Genomic DNA, 21406 nt, shown 5'->3' on the forward strand with positions numbered 1-21406 from the left:
TGGCCTCTAGGTAGGGTGCTAATGAGTGTATTTTATGGACTTCTCTTGGAGGTGTGATAACCTCATTTAAAGGAACAAGTCATCGAAAATCCTAGAACATGAGCAACTCCAAGCCCGGAGCCAGCCTTCAAAGATGGCGTGGTCCTGCACAGCTCCCCTGCTTGGCTTTCTGGGCATCTACCTCTTTTTAAGCTCTTCCAGGTCAACAGGTTAAAGGACTTATTTCATTCTTTTTTTTTAATCTATAGATCGTATTTTTAAACAAGTTTGTGTGTGTGTATATTTGTGTGTGTGTGTGTGTGTGTGTGTGTGTGTGTGTGTGTGTGTGTGTACTTAACTTTTACTAGCTTCCCACCTGGGAGTTAGTACTTACCAAAGATAGCAGGTCTGCCTTGGAAAATAATGGTGTGATCGTATCTGTGCACTGTGTCCTCAGCTGTGTGTGTTTAGACAGGAATGTGAGTGCAGTGTGCAGACAGCCGGGGGACTGAGGGCAAAAGCCGTGATAACCCTGGGGAGGAGAAACTCAAAGTCACACAGGAGATGCCGGGTCACCCAGAGCCAGCGTTCAGGGATGCCCCTGCAACCTGCTCAGGGGAGGGAGGATGGGGCAGGTGATCAGAAATCCACATTTCCCCTAGAGGGGGGAGGAACGCAAGGAAAGTGCAGGCTCAAACGTCAGGAGTGGAAACTGTTATAACTCATGCCCCGGTATAAAATCCAAGGAAACAAGAGACCGAAAATTTAGGTAGCAAAGGCTTTATTTCCAGGCCTGGCAACGAGTCTCCGGGAGCCAATTTGGAGACCACCCCCAGAGACTGAAGGGAGGACTTTAAAAAGAGGCTGGAGGAAAAGGGGGGGTGGGGAGAAACAAAGAAACCTGCAGAGCCATCAAACTTGTTGACCCCAATCTGGAAACTGTATTGCTGTCCACTTAGCTCTGACAATCTCGGGAGTTCCTGGTATTTCTCAAATTACTCCCATCCTACAGACTGACATTATCTCGGAGTGGCACATCTGTAGCAATATTTGGAGAAGAAAGTGGACAGTTAATTATCCCAGGACAGCTCGTTTTCGCTAGTGGGTGCGAAGGGGTCAAGAGTTACAAGAAGCTGAAACTTATGTTTTACAAAGATCTGATATCTAACTCATTTGATGCATACAGAACAAAAGGAAAGCACCGATTGGGGTTTGGGCCATAGTATTTCCCGGTAATTTCTTTGAAGCTAAACAGTTCTTAAAATTGGGGCAGGCTCATTTTATGACAGATCATCACCAGGTCGGGAAGAGGTCACCAGAAACCCAAATTCTTTATGGCCTAGATAGATAGGTGAGGGGAGAGGGAGGCAATAAGGTGCCATACAGAACAGAAAAGGGTGGTTATGTGTCAAGGTCAGGTAAAGGGTTAAACTCATATGCAAATCTCTCTGCACACAAGCAAGTTACTTCAAACAAGTGTAAATTAGTGGGCCATTCTAGTTTTCTTTAGCTCTTTAGGGGAGAATAGAGGCACCTAACAGTGATTAACAACCCTTGTTAGCTTGTTTTAGCACAACTTCTGTAGTTTGTAGAGGGCAACAATGGTTAACGTATCAATTAGGTGAGATTCTTGCAATTCTTTACAGAGGAGAGTATTGCTCAACATATCAATTAGGTCACTTAACATATCAGTTAGGGAAAAAGGAAAAAAAAAACCACATTTAGTAAGCCATGTTGCAGGTTTGCTATAATACACATATAACGAAACTATTTTCTTAGAGTACAACAGAAACAAAGGCTGTCGAAACCCTGTGACCCAGAAACGCCCTCTCCCTGGGGTTCCTGGTGTAGAGAATGCATAAGGGGAGTAACAAAACAGTCCAGGCTTGGGGTCCTCACAGGGCGTGCCTTGAGATTTTGTGTCCATCCCTCCTGCGTCCTCCTCTGTGTGAGCCATGTCTGCCCGCTCCTGCACAGGCAGCCCTCTCCTGACCCTCTTCCTGTGATCCTGTTCCTCGTCCTGGCACAGGGATCATTTGTGCTCACTTACTACTTTGACTTCTTTGGTTGTGAGGGAGAATAGGATCCCTGGGTCCATGTGTTGTTTTCTTCCTGAAAGTCCCTCCTGATCGTAGCTGTAGGAGTCCACAGGAGCAGCCGCCCAGGGAGAAGGGCATGTTATCCACTTGCTGTCCTGGTCCTTTCTTTTCTCCTCGAAGCCAGCCCTCCAGCCCCCCAGCAGGGATCAGCTGCAGTCCAGTGAGTTAGGTATTCCCCAGGGCAAGACGGAGCAGTCTTGGACTAGGTTAGGAGGGCTGGGCTGATTCACTGTGGTGTAAGGCTCTGTCACCAGAGGAGCCGCCACAGTGGCAGGTTCCCCTACCCCATCCCAGTACAGTGCTGTGGCCTGTCTGGGAAGGCCCGTCACAGGGAAGGACCCGATTACCCTGCTGCAGGGTCATGGCCTGTCTCTGCCTGATTGGGAGACATGGGGAAGTGTGTGCTTGGACCAGTCGCCATGGAAACCGCCCCGATTATGATGTGGGGACTTGTCTTGGCCTGACTCTGCTGCAGGGGTTGCGTGTCTGCCCACTGGGGCTGCGAAGGTGTGTCTTCTGCTGACCGATGCCAGAGGAAGCTCTTCCTCCACTGGTCCAGCCCCCGGGCAAACCGGACGGGAGGGGCTTAGAGGCCCCGGCAGACAGGCCGCCCCCACTGGCGTCAGCTGCCTAGTCGCCCTCTGTGGGAAAGCACAGACCCCTGAGGGTGTCCTGTGAGAGAGGGGATCCTATGGGGTGGTAAGTCCAGAGGGGGTTCCCTGCCCATTTACGGCTATGTCTGAACTGGGGCCGCCCCCACACCAACCATTTTCAAACTGTGGACAGGCTTTTTGACCTCCAGGAAAATAGTAGTTTCCTAGGATTTCCTTTTAATGGGTAGGTGTTCCCACCCCTAGCGTGAAGCCAGTACACATCCATCCCATGTCTCTTTCCTTCTCCATCCTCTTTGGATCTCTTTTTTTCTCCTCCCTCCATCTCTTGAGCCCCTTCTGTTTCAGAAACATCTGAGATTTTTCCAATCAGGACAGCTTTACAACCCTTTTTTTAAACCTTGATGTATGAGATCGGACAATTTTTTCACAAATCCGGCCCGTGAAATCTGTGGCCTGCCACTGTATATTTGGGGCAGATCCTGGCAGCATTAGGTCCCACGGGGTGGGGGCTGTGGTTCATTGTGGAATCGTTTCGGGTAGGCTTTGTGGACCAGAAGGACCCTAAGTAGCCAGGCGGGTGCTCCCATCGCCACAGGGCGTTCCCTGGATTTCCTGTTGTCCTGACTCTGTGCTCCTGTTCTTGACTGGGAGGCAACCAAGCCCAGACGTACATGACACCTCCACCTCCCTCCTGCATCATGACCCCAGTCCCGTGCCCCAACTCTCCTCCCATTGTCCTCATCCGTAAGATTATGGGGCACCACGCAGCAGTAGAGGCAGGCCAGTGTCCAGTGGCCTGGGCAGTGGCCGTCCTGACAGAGCACAGAGGGCAGGAGCAGGGTGGCCCCTGAGCCCTCCCTGTGCTCCTCGGCCAGCCTGGCTCCCCCAAAAGCACATCGATGTCTTCTAGTGCACCTCAGAGTTCTTGGGCTGAAAAGTAGTTAACCCAACCAAGAGTTGGGGCCTCAGCGGTGTGGATGGTGCCCTCGCCCAGGGTTAGGGGTGGAGCCTTTGACAGAGCCTGCTGGAAAGCTACAGAGGAACTGGGGACAGCAGGACCTGTGGGATAAGAATGATGCAAGCGGAAGAGAGGGGGCAGCTTGTGCGGGAGCTAGAACTCCTGCAAGGTTCCGGCAGGCAAGCAGCACTCTTCTCTAGTGACCAAAGCCAGGCTCCCCAGTTTGGGGACCTGGGAACAAACCAGGTGTTCCGGCTGCTAATGATCATGACATCCTTAGCACCCACCAAAAGGGGGTGCCCCCAGGGTTCAGGAAGTGCCTGATCAGAGCCACATTTAGGGATTTGCCCACTTCCCAGAGTCTCACTCTGCCCCTTATAAGTGGGCTTTCCTGTCTTGGCGTCCCTGAGCTCCCGAACAGGACAGGGAGATGGTGGGGGAAAGGCTGCCCCTCTTTAGTCCCGTCTCCCTGCATAAGCTGCAGCACCCCACCTCCTTCTCCTGCCTGGCTCCTTGGCACTCAGTCCTTCAGAATGGGGCTGAGCCCCTGTTGCCCCCTTGGGCCCCTGGGTACAGGTAGCAGGCAGATGATGAGTGATCTTGGCCTCCGAAGCAAAGTCCCTGTTATCAGAGCGGCTGTGTGCGCACAGTTAGTGGAGTCTGGCCCTCTGCAGGCTGATGAGCTGCACCAGTGCGTAAGACCCCCTTCCGATCCATGTATGGAAGACCCGAAGATTCCACACACCGCCTGCTGTGATTCTGGCCTAGATCAAAACTCACCCACGAAGCCTCCAGCAGAGCAGAGGTAGCAAAACCACCTGGTGAGAGTAGGGGCTGCAGAGAGGCAGAGCTAGAGAATTTCAGATCGCTCTGGCCAGCCTCGCTCTCCTGGTGCTCATGTGTTGCAGACACACACACAGGCATGCGTCGATACACACATGTGCACATGCATGCACACGCTGCATCTTTGTGAATGAGGCAGCTTGTGGTAGTCTTCAGAGCTCGCAGCAGGTCGTAGATAGGCTGCATAGGGCACAGCTTCAGCTTACTTTTGTTTTTTATTTTCTTGTTTTTAGTTTAGTTTTGCTTTGTTTGTGGTTGAGACAAGGTCTCACTACACAGTTCAGGCTGGCATTGAGCTCACTTTGCAGCCCAGGCTGGTCGCGAACTCACAGCGATCCTCCTGCCTCAGCCTCCCAGGTGCTGGGATTACAGGCCTGCTCCACCACCCCTGGCTCACTTACTTACAAGCAAGCCCTGTTTTTGTGAACAGCAGAAGTAAAGCAAGCAGGCACGTTTTCCCTAGATATCAGGCATGGCCCCAGTGGCTCCTGGAGACGTAGAGGGTCCCTTGGCAGGCGTGGAGACAGCCCAGTGCCCAGAGCAGCTAAAGGAATGCTTGATCTGCTTCAGCAGGGACACGGATCTCATGGTGGGTGCAGCTGCCAGAGGCCTACGAACTGCGCTTCTCGTCCTCTGCTTGGTGACAGCGCAGCAGTGCCCACTGGCAGCCTTAGACTGGTCTCCCGCTCATCCTCAAGCGGCCCAGTGGGCAGCAGCCTGTCTGACCTGTTAGGTTCGGGATTCGGCTTACACGGAACCCAGCAGAGGAGCTGCAGCCTGGGTTCCTGTCCCTTGCCTTCCCACTCCTCCAGGCAGAGCTTCTTACCTTGGAGGGCGGGACGCTCTGGGGGAACCCCAGTGCAGACCAAGGCCGCATTCACGTAATGCTTCCAGGGAGCCACGCAGCCTCTGGGCCACATCAGCCCACTGGGTTGTGGGAGTGTGCCTGGCAGCTCATGTGACGAGTGTGGGGCTTGGGTCCACCGGAACCAGGTGTGTTCCTGTGTCCTGCCCTCAGGTCTCAGGGCTGGGGTTCAAGTCCATGTCCCCATGGAGTTGTGGTTCTTCCATTGGCCTTGGTCAGAGTGTTACGTCTCCCCTCGGGACTGTAGGCTCAGCCTCACCCGTGAAAATGCTTGCTCTTACCTGTTTTATGGGCAGCGGCATCCAGGGCTGCAGGACTGGCCCACTCACTGGCCATTCACAGGCTGTGATGACGGGCTCTCCTCCAGGTGGCACAGACAGAGCTCTGAGCCCCAGGGTGAGGCTTATGTGCATAATGCAGTATTTCCTGGTTTAGATATTTCTGCATTCAAAGACTGCTCGTGCCTCACTGTCATTTAGTGGACTCTAATGAAGACATCCTAGTTAAGGAAACAAATCCAAATCTTTGCTTCCAGTGCTCCTACATATTAAAACACCCGCATCTCTCACAGTTTCCTCAAGTTACAGAACTACAATATCTGTTTCTAAAAGAACAGCGGTTCTCATATGGATTTTTCAGCCACAGCAATGAACTCACAATAGTGTTAGGTTAGAGATTTTTGGCATAACGGCATCAACCAAAATTCTGGCCAGATTTAAAATTTCTCTAGAATACCAACAAGAAATCACAGTGAAAGGGTCGGGGGTTTAGCTCAGCAGCGTAAGTACCTGCCTGGCAAATGCGAGGTCATGAGTTTGACTCCTGGTACCGGAAAAAGAAAAAAAAAATAACCCCACAGTGAACACTGGGGAATCTTTGTGTTTTACAGCAGGAGCTCACAAAATTGGGCTAACACGTTTTAAGTTAGTTTGGAATTGCCATAGTGAGTTACAGAGTCATCTTTGTCTTGTTGTTGAGTGCCTAGCTCAAAAGGAATCTTGTTTTTAATGTGAGTTATTTGAAAGGGTAACACACTTGTCCTTCCATTACCTCATTTCTGTTTCTCTGTGGGAATTGGAAATTGAAATCTTCATTTCCTGGGGAGTTTTATCCTGAGTCTGTGATGCAGACTAGGTCCGATCTGCGATTCATAGGTGGGAACAGAAAGACAGTGTGGGACCACAGCCTTGGCCTCGGAGGGTACTGTACCAGCCCAGGGTTATTGCAGATACTGAGCGTGAACCAGGGCATTCTCTGTGGTGCATTAAACGGCTTATTTTAGATTCGGTTTTACAGCACTCTGAGTGCTTATTCAGGGAGACTAAATTAAATTGTTATGTCATCCGTGAGGCCATCACAGAATCAGAAAAATCCAATGAGCTACTGTTTTCTAATTCACGCTTTTCTGTTCGTCTGGTAATAATAAGCTACTGAAATAGCCATTTTGTACATCGACTTTTGGAGTGATTTTCCTTAGACTCTGCAGTGTAAAAGTGACTCAAAGCGGCTTTGCCGAAAATCAGGGAAGCCCTAGAAAGAATCATACTTTATTTCCCCAAACTGTTAGTGTTTCGAAAGGCTCAGCCTCCTGAAATCCTAAGGAAGACAGTGTGGACAAAGTCCCATGCAAAATTGCTTTGCATTTCGAGGGCTTTCTCGAATGGGGCAGAACCCAGGAGGCTCTGCTGTTCCTTCTGATGGGACAGAATGCCAGGTCCTCTGCCCTGCTGTTCCTTGTCACAGTGCAGCTTGGCTGGATCCTCCCTCGCTGCTGCCTCTGTCAGCCTCACAGACAACTCTGGGATCCTCGCTTTGGAAGCAGAGACACCCCGCTCCAGGGTCCAGTCTGTAGCTGAATGGGGACCTGCACCCAGCAAGTATCCGTGACCCTGGGGGGCAGGACGGGAGATCTGGCCCGGATCCCTTGAAAAGCTCCACCATCTCCTTTTGAACCCAGGGACTTCCTGGGCCAGAACCAGTGACCCTGAAAAACAGAAACAAGATGGAAGGCATCGGATGTGATCAGCAAGGCAGGAAGATGGACATGTCCCAAATGTCCCTCACTCTAGCAGCTAAGGGACCTCCTCCCACACGGTGCGCATCTGTGCTTGTGGAGCTCAGTCAGGAAAGCCTGGCTTCTCTGTTCTCTGAGTACCTTGGGAAGGGCAGTCTCGAGCATGTTGGGTATCACATTGGTTAATTCCTGTCTGCAGGCTTTTCTGTCCTCACACATGCTGTGTGCTGGATCTCATGAAACTAAGAAACTGTTAGAAAACTTGAAAATCCTACCCATTTCTGATTATGCCAAAGCAACGTGCAGGTGGTTAAAAATTCCCTATAGATGTAAACCAACAAATAGCTCTGATGAGGTGTAGCTGGGTAGTACAAGAATACGGCGTTAGACTTTGGTGGACCTTGATAAACTGGGATGCTGTGTGTTCTTCCATGAGCTGTTAGGTTCCGTTATACGGTGGCATATGTATACACTGTATCTACTTTAATTTCCCAGCCTCAGTAGGGTAGTGGGCTCACATTTGTCCAACAGCCCCAGCATTACCAGAGGAGAATTAAATGTATGATGGAAGAAGATAGACTGGGGGAGGATTCCTTTTCTAAAATAGTAATCGTGGTAAGGATAATGTCTTTGTCCTTAGCTTTACAGACCATCTAGGATCTGTCCTAATTTCCAGCTTTGCCTTGTTTCTTTTCTTTTCTGTTTTTTTTTTTTTTCTTTTCTTTTCTTTTTGGTCTTTTTGAGACCAGCTATGCAGTTCAGGCTGGTCTTGAACTCATTTTGTAGCCCAGGCTGGTCTCAGACTCCCCAGTAACCCTCCTGCCTCAGCTTTGCCATTTGAGCAAGAAACTACACACAGACAGTGGATATGGGTGTGCTCCACAAAAACTGCCTGATGGAATGAAATTTGCATTTCCACATGTCATAGGAAACGCTTTCTTTCTTTCTTTCTTTCTTTCTCTTTCTTTCTTTCTCTTTCTTTCTTTCTTTTGCTAATGGAGATTGAACTCACAACCTTACATGATTGCCAGGCAGGCGCTTACACCCCTGAGCTAAACCCCTGGCACAAGAAACTCTTCAGCGGTAGCTGAAATCATAGTTACTGAGGAGGCCAAGGCAGGCAGTTCACCTGAGTCTAGGACCTCAGGGTCTGCCTGGGCACACAGGGGGCCTCATCTGCAGTGATTCAACAGTGAATCTTCTTTTTTTCTTTCCATTGAGAAGTGAGGAGATAGCATAGATGTGTGTTTTAAAGAATGCAGGATAAAACCAAGGGCTAAAAACACTGAGCAAGATGGGTTGAAGCTTCAGATGTGAAGCAACTGAGCCCTGAACCTCCATCCTCTGCATGTAGAATGCAGCTCTGAACAGCCAGGAAGATGCCTTTTGTGTTTGGAGACGGTGAGAGAGAGAGACGGGGTCACCGATGATTGGCCATGGAGGCCAGGTCTGGAGCCCTTTCCCCAGGGCCCCTCAGCCTCTCTGGGCAGCCCTCCGTCTGCATTCTTCTCCCTGCTCTCTGAGGAGTCCGTGCACTTTGCACTGACACGGTGCTGTACTCTGTGGATAGCCACTGTCTAAAGGGGAGATTGCTGGGGACCAGGGGCCAGTACCCCACCTAAAATCCGAGGACAGCACACAGGGGCATCTGTGCAGGGGAACTCTGCAGGGGAGATGCAGCCTCTCCACGGCTGGTCCCTTTCTAGGGGAAGTTGTTCAGTTTCTGTGGTGTGGAATCCTGGCTACCTGTTGGACCTTCCCTTTAGCTTTCCCCCCTTCTTTGTAAATGGCTCCACACGGGATCTGCCCGTTCACACCGCTTCTCTGCCTGGGCCCCACTGCCCAAATCCCTCTCTTTCCCTGTGTGAAACAGCTCGGCTGGGAGACAGGGACCAGTGTGGCACGCTTTCTGAAGGTCCCAGCAGCACTCCCGGAGCAGGGTGCCCCCCTCGGTCACCAGCATCCCTTCTAAAGAGCCCACAAGGAGGCGTGTTTTAACTCCATGCGGTGCCTTCCGTGCCTTCCGTAAAGGTCCCTCTCAGAGCAGCGGTCGCTGCCTGAGTCAGAGGGTCCGCTCCTGAGCTGAGGATTACCCCGTGGAGAGTACACCTTAATGGACCTCTGCACAGAACAGCACAGCAGCAGGAAGCAGCCCGGTCCTGAGCCCACAGCAAGGCTGGAGACAGCTAGGAGGAGGCATGTGAGTCCCAGGACCCTGCAGAGTTCCTCCATGGCCCTAAGGAAGTGAAACTCCTCACAGCATAAATGTCAGGGTCTGGCAGACCGCAGCAGGAGGGTGTTTTTCAGCGTGTCCTGCCTTTTGAAAGGCAGATGTGACTACCAGCTTCAGAAATGGGGAAAGAGCAGTCTTGCGTGAACCCGGGCTGCTCCTGGGCACACCTCCCTAGGGGAACTTGATCTCAGTGCTGACATTTCTTCCTTCCTGTTCCTCCCGGAGGGCGCACCTGGGGATGCCAGCTTCTGCGGAGAGAAAGTGTATCTTGGCTGCGAGTTCAGGAACTCGTGGGCCTTGGGCCCTTGGCTTCCGGCCAGAGACGTTGGTAGTGTCAGGCTAGGCACACACAGAACCAAGCAGGTCGCCCAGGGGGTGAGCCAGGGAGGAAGGCGATGGAAAGGCACAGGGTTCCCTCAATGCCTTACAGGCACCCTGATAACTTGGGAATCCCCCTCTCTGTGGCCATAGCTCTTACAGGTCCCAACGTGTGTTGAAAGCACCCAGCTGGGGTCCAATCTTTTCCCACGTGAGCCTTGGGAAACTCTCGAACTGCCCTCCATCCCAGCGTGGCTTCCTTTGGGTCTTCAACTCCTGTCTCTAAATCCTAATCATCATGATGACTGTGCTATTTTTTTTCCTTTTTATTTCTGGGGTGCCTTTGTTCCCAGAGGGCTCCTGTCTCCTCCATGTTTGAGCTTTCATATTTGAGACTTTTCACCAAGGCCCGGTGAAGTTCTCTCCTCCTTCACATTCAGGAGCAGAGGAGGCCCCCCTGGGGGGGAGGGTCCCGTCCCCTTCTGGCCACTGAGACCTCTCCATCTCTCCCCTCATCCTCCCGAGGCTTCTCTGCTGTGCCCCTGTCTCCCTTTCATTTAGAGCCACTGTAATCCAGGGTCATCGCTCCTGAGACCGTCACCAAATCCTGTTCAGAAGTTTCAGGGACTGAGAGCCGACTGTCACTTTTAAAGGGTCCCCATTCAGCCTCCTGGTGTCACGGGTCACCTAGTGTTGACCTGTAACGTGGCGTTTCCCGCAGCTGAGAGGGCCGTCTTCTAAGAAAGGGCATATTCTGCTGCAGCACTCTTCCTGTGGGCAGCGTCTGTCTCTGGGGACTGCGGGCCACGACTGCCCCCTCAGGTTGTGTTAGAAGGAGGCTGAGTCTCCGCAGGGCCAGCGTGGTCTGCCAGTACATCAGGACAGGGCCGTGTGTGCTTGGCTGTGGGGTAGCAGGTGAGGTGTCTCGGATAGCGCCCCGGCCAGTGGGCTCTGACAGCTACACTCGCCAGGCGCATAGAAATCTGCAGCACCTCAGGCTCTCCTGACTGCTCACAGCCTCTGCATTTGCTCCTTCTCCAGTCCATTGCACACGTGGCATCCCTGATCCCTCCAGTCCGTCCTGGATCTCTTCCCCTTTCCCGTTCCTTCCCCGGCGTCACCCTGGGCGAGCTGACCCTGTGTAGCAACAGATTCCCAGCTTCCCTTCACCCCGTGTACACATGCATAGTGCCGCAATTTCACGTATGTGCTTCACCCTGGGACAGAGCTCCGTCTCCATCTTCACAGCCTTTTTACTCTTCGTGTTGAGAGGAGAGAGTGACAGGACGCCAGTGGCAGCTGTGCAGTGTGCACTGGCTCTTGGAGCTCTGCAAGGGGCCGGGGGCAGGTGCCTGCGAAGCCAGGCTCACTGCTTCCCAAATGTGTCCTCGGCAGGTGCAGAGCGCTCCCAGGGATCTGTCCCCGTCCCTGGAAGCCACCCACAAACACCACTGCCGCGTCCTCCCCTGGGAATGAAAATGGCATAGACTGACTCCCACTTGGTTGTGGTTGCTCTTGCTAAGATTTCCCATGAGATATCTAGCAAAATAGTCCCAGAGGGGAAGAACGGGACAAGGATAAACTCCTATGAAACCAATTACCATCACAAAAAAAAATCTTACACCAGAATTTGCCTTTCTTTTGTGTCTTCAAGTGAGCTGCACGTTAAAAATATGCTCTGTTGTTTTCTAAACTGCATTAGAAAGGCATAAGATAGGAGCTTCAAATCTCCTGCAAGTACAAATCATTTTGCTACTGGGCGTCTCTCCCTGCGACTAGCCTGACATTTGCTACTGATGTCTCTTTTTCCACAGCGGTTCTTGCCGTCTCCACACTGGTTAGGTCGAGTTTATTTTGAAAGTTTGCCAATACTTTTTAATACACCCTGATCCTCAGAACTAGTTGTTGCAAGCTATGCAATGATAGGCATGGAAATCTTTTTAACTCACACATGCAAGCTCCACATAGTACGCATACGTTTGCACAGGTTGAGAACTGCTGATGTGAGCAGGTACACGTGAGTGTACTCCAGAATTGCACGCCTTGGGAGGTCTCGGGATTTTGGCTGGTTTTGCTACTAGAGAATTGCGGTCTTCATATCAAAAGAAGACGTAGCAAATGTCCCTTCCAATGTCCTGAAATTTTGTTAGAATTCCTGTTACTTATTTCTTGAGTGTATGGGAAAGTCATCGGTGACTCTCTGATCTTTATTAGATAGAGGAAGATTTGTAATTACACATGCTACATAGGGGGCCGTTCAGCTTATTAGTGTCCTCAATTTCCTGTCTTTCAAAGAACTGATCTGTTTCATCTAAGTTGTCACATAAATTGATACTGAATCGTTCATAACTTTTTTCCTTCTTAATGACTTTAGGATCAGTAGTGTTGCTCCATTTCACTCGTTATATTGATAGATTTAGGTTTCTCTTTTTCTTCTTGGTCAGTCGAGCTACAGGTCCAATATTTCACCTGATCTTTTCAAAGAACCAGCTTTTAGCTTAATCGACTTTCTGTATTGTTTTATTTTTTTCTTGTTTCTCCTGTTTTTATTCCCTTCTTCATTTGATTTGCTCTTTCTGGGCGACTTCTAAGGAGAAAGAATAGCCCATCACTGATCTTACAGTTTTTTTTTTTTTTTTTTAATGTGACTAGCTAGACCACCGAGTTGGGCCCTCTTCTCCAACTGAGCATTTAAAACTATCAGCTTAGGGGCTGGGCATTTAGCTCAGTGGCATAAGCACCTGCCTTGCAAACAGGCGGCCGTGAGTTCGATCCCTGGTACCGATAAAAAAGAAAAAGACCAAAAAAAAAAAAAATACTATCAGCTTCTTCCACTTTAGTTGCACCCCATAGATGCTAAGGTGTTCCTGTTCTCTACACAGAATTATCCAGTGACCTTTTGTGGTTTCCTCTGTGACCCGTACCTTCCTAGAACTGTGTCGTTTAGCATCCAGATAGTTGTAGCTTTCCCATTATTGATCTCAAATGTTACTCTGTTCTAGTCGGAGGAAAGGAAGGAAGGGAAGGAGGGAAGAGAGGAAATGAAGGAAGAGGAATGGGAGGAGGGCCGGCAGGCATGCCGACTTCCTGATGTGTTCCTGCACAGAGGTCTGCTCTCATGTGAGCAGGAAGCAGGGAGAGAGAGAGAGACAGAGAGAGAGAGAGAGAGGAGGAGGAGCCTGGTGTCCTCCTCCCCGCTCAGCTGTACCGCAGACCTCCTTTGCTCCGGGAGGATGCCTCCTGAAGCCCACCGCCTCCTGACAGACCATGCCTGGGGCAGATGATAACAGTGCACGTGCGGGGACCCCGAATACACACATCCTAGCTGCGGCGCTGAGCCTCACCAGCACCCCTCCCACCGCACTGCCCCCAGCACACTGAGGTCCCCCTCTACCTCCCCAGGTGTGGAGAAGCTCATCCACCACTTGCGGAAGCACGACGTCCCCTTTGCCATGTCCACCAGCTTGGGGCGTGCACCCTTCGAGATGAAGACCGGCCGACACAAGGAATTCTTCAGCTTGTTCAGCCACATCGTGCTGGGGGACGATCCCGAGGTGAAGAGTGGGAAGCCAGCCCCTGACATCTTCCTGGCCTGTGCCAGACGCTTCTCTCCTCCGCCGCCCTTGGAGCAGGTGAGGTGGGCGTGGGCGAGCAGCGTCCGGCATTGCGTAGCGTGTGCGCCAGAGCGCGGGTCTGCCGATGGTACCCCGGGATTGGAAGGATGCGCCTCAGACTTCCTGAAGGGGCCTCCTGGGACACCTGTGGCCAGGGCTGTTCCTGCAGTGCACACGCAAATCCCCGAGCTCACTTCCTTCCTCTGCAGTCACTTACACAGGGATCATTGTGGCTGCAGTGGCTGCTTATGTGGGTTTCCAGCCTATGTGTTTCTGCGCAGCAGTGACTCTGGGAAAGTAGCAGCTTGTGGTTGTGGCCTGCGGTGCCCACAGCCCCCTGCCCGGCTGCAGTACCCACTGGACTGGGCAGGCCTCCTGGAGGCAGGCCTCCTGGACACAGGCCCGAGGCTTACTCCTGAGGTCTGCCACTGTGGCTCCCTAGGCATCGCTCAGTGGGAATCCCCATTCCCAGGCCCCTGTGGCTGTGGAATGGTGGTGCTCTATCCTTGTTGCGGTGGCAGGCATAGGTGCATTGTTCAGTGCAGTTGCAGGCCAGGTGCAGGCTCAGGGCAGGTGCAGGTGCAGACGCAAGCCAGGTGCAGGGACGTGTACAGGTGTAGACAGACTCTTCATAGCCTGAGACGTGCTCCCAGGAGACATGGAGAAGGTCGAAGCCCCAGACTCAGATCCCAGCATTTGCCTTCTAAATAAAGCTGAGCACCTGGGGTGTACTCAGGCAATCCCACTGTGGTCCCGGAGTCCAGTGGCCTTCCGGCGCTTTCTTATCTGAAACACTCAGGGCCACGGGTGCCCTGGGCAGCAGATACTGCAGTACTCGCATGCGCCCTTGAGAGTCCCTCGCAGCGACTCAAGGCAGACAGGGTGACTCCAGTACGGAGTTGCATGTGCTGGTTTGCTGTGGAGGAAAGAACCCGGGACCCACCCGATTGAACAGATGCCCATACCAGGCGTGGCACTGGGCACTGAGTTCCTCTGTGGTTTCTTCCTCACCCCATGTGCCCTCTCACCTCAGGGCCCCAACCGGCCATCCTGGAGAGTTTTTATATGGGGCCTCGTGATCAAGGTGTGCGGGAGGGGGTCACTGACCAGCTCCAGTCCTGTTCTTGCATTGGGGTTCATAGAACCAAAGCCTCAGTCTCTGTGACGTGCCGACGCCACCCTGGCATGACCTTGGGGCACCACAAGGGCCAGCTCCTTAACACTGAAGATTGAGATCTGACCAGGAAGGTCTTGGTCCTCACTCGGGAAATTCCAGCACTTTGAGGAGCTCCCGGCTGGGAAGGCAGGAGCAAGGGGCCACAAGCATCCTTCGACCTCCATCATGCCGAGGAGGCAGGAGGCGACCCCTGTGCAGCAGGGCTGCGTCCACAGCCCCACACACTGCCTGGCCCAGCCTGGGCAGAATGAGCCGTCCTGCCTGCTTCCTCTCTCCCTCCTTCCCTCCCCTCCTCCCTCAGGCCCTGAGCCACACTGTGCGCCAGCTCCTAGCTGCACGCATGAGCGCCTCCCTCCCAGGTCCACTCAGGCCAGTGCCTGCCCAGCCCCTGCATCAGGAATTCCACAGGAGGGGAGGGGTGCGGCTTTTGGGGTGCGGTGCAGCTTTTGTTTTCCTTTTCCCCTGGTTAAACACTGGAGGTCATTAAGTCTGCCTCCCCAAGCACAAAGGAAAATGAAAGTACCGCTGTGCCTCATCCAGATCCCAGAGCCAGCGGGCAGCAGGCAGAGCAGGGACGCTAGATTCAGCGCTGGTCCCTGCATGCTGCCATCAGCATCCTGCAGGCCGGGCGACCTGAAGGTCAGCTGCAGGCTCCGCTGGCTGGCAGGCAATGTGCTGCAGTAATGGGGGTTTCCCTGCCATGTAGATGACGCCTTAGAGACACAGAAGGGAGAGCCGGTTTGCCTGAGACACCCAGTAGGGGTAGGGGGCGGCACAGCCGGGCAGGTGGCCTCTTGCAGCCTGAGTAGAGCTGGCAGGGTCCCCTTCCCATGGCTGTGGCTGCAGCCCCGCCCCAGAGTGTGCCCTGCTGGTTGAAATGGGAGAGGCAGGTTGCAGAAGGCCCTCTTCTGGAGGCCCTCAGGCTGTGCACGTGGCTTGGCCTGGGACATGCAAAACCAGGGGCGCTGCTTAAACACAGCTGAGTTCGCCTGTTCTGCTGTCAGCTTCCTCCTAGAGGACAGAGATTCTGCCAGCGTCGCCCTGAGGGATGTACGATACCCCTGGAGCCCTGACTTACTTAGGTTGAGTCAGAGCATAACCGAAAGCGGTGGTGGCAGTGATGGTGATGGTGGTGGTAACAGCGAGCTGACTGTAGGCCTTAACATGTGTTACCTCCCCTCCAGAAACATGCGCCTGCTTTGTAGCATGCAAGTGGCTGTGTCCTGCATGCATGATATGCGCACGCCTGTGTGTGTGTGTAAGGTTGATAGTTACCGATGCCAAATCCTGCGTCTTTGGAAATCATGTCCCCCCGCAAGGACACGGGGGCTGAATCTGTCTGCTAATGCTTCTGTCGCCTGTCCTACTTAACACCCACTTAACTCCCTGATGTCCAGAACCCAAAGATGACAGTCACCACCTGTATTTATTACATCCTCCCAAAACTGTCCCTCGGGGCCTTGAAAATTTCCTCCAGAAATACTTTCTGAAGAGCCCAGTCACACACACCACAGCTGTCCTGGTGGCAGACCTGGAGCTCGGCTGCCAATAGGGCCAGCATGCTGAGCACGGCTGTTGGGTGACGAGAGTGACCGCCCCATGAAGCTGGGCTCAGGGCTCGCTCCCTACCACCCTACCAGACTGCTACCCACCACCTCGCTCCTGCATCCACGATTCTGTACTGCAGCTGCGCAACCTTGCAAGCTCCGCTTCGCTGTTTACTAAAGATGATCCCTGGGGCGCCCTGCACACATTCTGGTGAATCCTCTAAGCCTCCGGCCCCTCACTGAGCAAAGTGCTGCCAGTAATTCACAGCGGGGAAAGCTGCCTTCTCTGTCACTGACTGAGGGACCTGTGAGCTCTGGTGCCTCCTGCCTGTGTGCTCCTGGTACCTCGAGATTCCCAGCGCTGGCTTTAGTTTATGCCAGCATTTCCGACTTGCAGAGGGAGGAAGGTGTTTGGCTCGAGCTCTCGGCTGGGCTGAAACAGTGGGGGTAAGCAGTGAGTTTGGCCCAGGTGCATTGGGGGGTTTGCGGGGTGAACGGGGGCCTCTGATGCTGCTGGGCAGCAGGCAGCCACTCTTAGCAGACCCCAGCAGGGCCCTGTGGCTTGGCACATCGTGCCTTCGGGATGGGACAGGGTGCAGTGGGTTCCCTCAGCCCCCTTGGCGGAAGAGCAAGAAAAGCCAAACACAAGGCTGTGGGCCTCTCAGCACTGACTGGCCAGGGGAGCAAGGCCGTCAGGTCAGCCACAGTGGATGCAGACTTCCTGCTGCCGAGGAGCCAGCACGTCCAGTCCATTTCCAATCAGGAAACAGATGTTTGTCTGCCCCTAGATGAGTGGATAAAGAAAACGAGGGGTGGAGCACCACTCTGCCTAAAGCATGGACCTTACCAGGCGGTCATTTGTAGGAAATGTTTGGACTTTACAGCCTCTGTCACAGTTGATAGGCTGTGTCAACTTGAGAAGCTTAGAAAGTTCAAGGAAGGGACTCAGCAGGGAGCCAGGTTCCTTACCTTGTAAACATGCTCAGCCTGTGCAAGAGTGGGGAGGGGGATGGTGTGAGCACTACACCCACCCTAGGGGTGGTGGCCTGCTTACAGGGTAATGAGGGGAAGAGGCTGGCCCTCCCCACCTTTTGCTCTGGCTGCTTTTGCTGTTATCTGTGCCTTGAAGTGTTTCCCCCTCTCTGCCTTGAAGCCAGCTGATTTTGGACCACAACCTCCACAAACTGTGAGCTAAATAAATAACCCTTTCCTTCCTTCATTTGGGATGTTCAATATCTTCTGTCAGCAGTGACAGGAAAGTAACTAGGTCACCCCCAAAACTCTGAGCTATCTCATCTCTTTCATTACGGGTCACCAGCCCTGTGTCTTTTGTTACAGTAACAGAAAGCCACCTAGGACACTACTACCCCAGGTTTCCCGTATTGGCCTCTGCTACACACAGGCTGTTCCGTGTCCATGCTTGGTGAAGCTCATGGAGACACAAACAAGAAGAAGCAGGTGTCACTAATCGGCAGTTTATTAACCTCTCAGCTTGGAGGGGGGACACTTCGCCAAAGAGTCATGGTGCTGTAAGAGCTAATCACACTGCTATGACCAGCTTGAGCAATATGAAACTCCTCTGTGCATGTCTTATAAGAGCTGCAGGATGGATCTCCATTACCATAATCATAGCTGATACTGATGGAGCACTTCCCCGACACCAGGCTCTGAGTATCACTTATTCATGTCTTTATAAAACAAGAGGTTGGCGTGAAGCAATGTTTAGACTGTGCTACAGTCCTGGAGAGTCGTATTTATCCTGGATTCATTTGTTTGTTCTACACACCCTTAAATGTATTCCCTCTTCCGTGCAATGAAAAGGTCTCCAAGTAAATCATAATTCTAAAGCTTCGCGTGTTGACTTTGAAAGGTTACAGTCCAGCTCTGATGTTCCAGGTGGCCGGGGCGGGGTGTCCTTTCTGCCGATAAAGAGATTTCCCTTTAAAATTATTTATGACTTCCTCCTCTTCGGTGGAGCTGTTTTCTCTCCTGCTCAGTGGGCACCTTCCTTGTTTCCTGCCTTTCTGAAGAAGGCCTTTGAGATGGCTTTCAAAAAACAACTGAACAAAGTGGGCTAGAAGAAGCCCTGTCTGAATGAGGTGCTTCGGAGAGAACAGCGAATCAGGTTACCAAAATCAAACAAATACTGTGTGAATGGTCCCTCGGGTTTCCAAAGGCGGCCTCTAAGAGTCCGAGGATCCTTCTGAACCGGTCCAAAAAACACCATGTACCCTTGCTTCAGCTTGGCGGATCCAGCAGTCCCAGGACTAGCCAGATTCCCTGCGACCTGCTTCTCTCCCAGAGCGACAGCTTGTCTGCGGTGTCAGAGGGAAGAGCTGGTCTTGGAGACGCTGTGGGTGCTGGTCAGTTTTTCTTAAGCATCCACCTCATTCTGAGTCTCAAACCCTGACAGTAATTGAGGCCCTATCATGTGTTTGAGGCTTGAGAGGAAATCCTTGCCTTGCCTTGTTAACTGCAAGGCTCTTTTCCAACAGTTTGGTTTGTTCTCTTTTTTTTTTTTAACTGTGTCTAAAGCTAGGTATATCGACAGAGCTTCCAAGATGACTCCCAATGCTTCTCCCAGACCAGTGGGATGCGATTAGCATTGGAATTCATCTTGAAAGCTCTGTGCACCCCTGCTGTAAGAAATTGCTGCCCCTTTGATGCCCTAAAGAAAGCACAGATCTATCCCAGGGTTGCCTGGATCAGTCTTTCAGGCCTGGTACCGAGTCTCACCGGGCTGAAACTCATTTGTATTTACCCCCTGGCCGCGGTGATGGACTGAATATTTATGTCCTCCCAGAGGCCATGTATTGACAGCTCACCTTGGAGTTGGAAGAGCCAGGTGATGAGACCACTGGAAGACCATGGGATTGGAAGGGTGAAGCTGCATGGATGGGGGTCCCTGTCCTTATCAGAGGCCCCTCAAGCGCTTCCTCCACACAGGGACACAGCGAGTTGTGGCATCGTCTGGGTGTGCAGCAGGAAGCAGCCTCACCAGACACCTCATCTGTGATGTGTCACAGGCCCTCAGACAGATACGCTGGGAGGCATTCCCTAGTTATAAAACAGAACATCTTAGTTTTATGTCCTTGATGTTCAGAAAGTTAAAGCACCGGAGCCTCTGCCCTAGGGCAGGTCCTGACAAGCTGGCCAGGTGAGGGACAGGAAAGTCACCATGGAGCCTCTGCCTGTGCAGAGCCTCAGGTCCAGTGGCTCCAGGGCCTGTGGTGTCCAGGCAGGAAATGCCACACCCTCGCCATGACTCCCTCCCGCCGCCATCGAGTCAGGGCCATCTTCTCTCCTGGGGACAGAAGCTAGATGGATCGCAGCCTTTAGCTAGGTGCAGGGAGAAGAGAAGAGCTTGGCAGAGGAGTGGGGAGAGCTGTCAGAGGAGCTGTTGGGAGGCCAAAGGCCTGGGACAGCGGCTGAGCATCCCAGACCCATCCGACAGCCAGCCTCTTGGGTCCCGGCCCTCTGGAAGGGAGGAAATCGAGTGGGGCTGGCAGGGACGGTCCGCTTGCAGTGTTTGCGGTAAGGGGCTGGCTTCCCCTCACTTTCAGGACAGCTTCTCTCCCCAGATAGCACGGTGCAAACACCGAGTTCCCCAGGCGCCTTTGGCATGAGTCTGCTGCTGGGCAGGGGTAGGCGTGAAGGGCAGAGGACAGGCTGGACCGCAGGGCAGAGACATGGTCACCAGCTGCTGGTCTCTGAGCCTGCTTGGAGAAAGGGCACAGCCAGGGTGAGAGTCGGCTCCTGTTCCTTCCAGGGCCGACCGTTAGCACTTGAGACAGAAACGGCCCTGGGACAGGTCTGCTTTTGCATAGAAAAACATAGCTCTCTGTGACCTGCAGCCTGGGAACAAGCTCATATTCTGACTGTTCTGTGTGAGCCGTGGCTGGAGCACCCTGTTTTCCTGTCCTTTGTGCCTACATTTCCTGTGATTGGCAGGCATTCTTTCTGGGTAACTGCCTCATTTGTACTTGGTTCCAGTAGATAGAGGAGCCCTGCTCTGGCAGTTCTTACCTGCCGGGATGTTAGGTGCCAGCAGTCATTTAATGGAGGGGTGTCCTTGAAAGACTCACATTTGGTCTTTGGAATCAGCACACGTAGTCTAATGAAGGCATCAAAACCTTGCTGCACATTTTTGATAGGTGCTTCTAAACACAGTGGTTGCTCTGCTTTATAATTCGAATGCATCTGAAAGAAACAAAGAAAAAACTGGCACTGGATTACTGCAGACGACAGATGATGGGATCTACTCTCCCTGCAAGCTGTGTGGCGTGGTGGCCCCGGTGCTGCCCTGGGTGGGTCTTCTTCCTGGGTGGCTGTGCAGGCTTTGTTTTCTGCTGTCTTCAGTTGGCACAGAACCAGTGCCCAGGCGGTACCACTCTTCTCCTGCCACCCGCAGCTGACCGTCCAGTTGAGACCCAACTTCTATTTTCCACACGCTCCTTTCTCCAGAGGAACTCCTGGTAGCTGACAGGAAGCGCCAGGTTGCCACTTGTTATGGTTCGATAACTAGTGGTCAACTTAACGCCAGCTGGATTACATCAGCATGCATTGAGAGAAGATGCTCCACCTGAGGAGGGTTGCCAGGATAAATAGGTGGAGAAGAAGAGAGGTGGGAGAGGGATTGAGGCGTTATGGAGGCATTGTTGGTTCTCCTACGAGTTACTGTCTGAGCTGTTGGTTCTCCTGGAGAAGCTTTGGTCTTCACATCGAGCATTGCTTCCTGGCTCCAGAGGGGAAGACATGTGCTGTGGTTCCTTTCAGGACAGCCCCGCTCTTTGTTGTGAGTGTGACTTCTCAGCTCCAGTGTAGAACCCTCATCCCACTAGCACAGCTCCTTCATCCTGCTGGCATAGACTTTGTGGCTTCCACCGCTGACCCTTGGGTCTTCCTGGCACGAATCCGTAAAAGAGACTGGCGTGAGTCCTTCTTGTGGGCTCTGGACTTCCAGTTGGACTCGTGGAGGCGTCGTTCTGAGCTCTGGGTTTTTATCTGGACTCATGTGGGACATTGCCATGGGGTTTAGACTCTTGACTTAAATAATCTATGTCGTTGGTGTTGTGGATAGATTTCCTGCATTCTCCTGTGTTAACTTCCGGTGACCATTATAAAAATATTATAAACTCCATGTCC

The 21406-nt window shown here is 52.5% G+C and overlaps 1 protein-coding gene across 3 annotated transcripts in view; it reads left to right on the plus strand.

Annotated features, from left to right (window-relative positions):
- LOC100717999 (pseudouridine-5'-phosphatase-like) overlaps window positions 1-21406 on the plus strand; it is a 57208-nt gene that overhangs the window by 30428 nt on the left and 5374 nt on the right. For 2 of the 3 annotated variants that reach the window (XM_063243267.1, XM_063243268.1), the window contains exons 3-4: window positions 13326-13555; window positions 20416-21401. In XM_063243267.1, coding sequence (XP_063099337.1) covers window positions 13326-13555; window positions 20416-20676 — 491 coding nt within the window. In that variant the 3' untranslated portion in view covers window positions 20677-21401. Of the gene's footprint in view, window positions 1-13325; window positions 13556-20415; window positions 21402-21406 lie in introns of those variants that run through there. The other variant, XM_013145440.3, reaches the window with a different exon arrangement.

Source organism: Cavia porcellus, unplaced genomic scaffold (genome assembly GCF_034190915.1).
Source record: "Cavia porcellus strain 051 isolate PalLab524CR breed Dunkin Hartley unplaced genomic scaffold, mCavPor4.1 scaffold_37, whole genome shotgun sequence".
Taxonomy (NCBI): domain Eukaryota; kingdom Metazoa; phylum Chordata; class Mammalia; order Rodentia; family Caviidae; genus Cavia; species Cavia porcellus.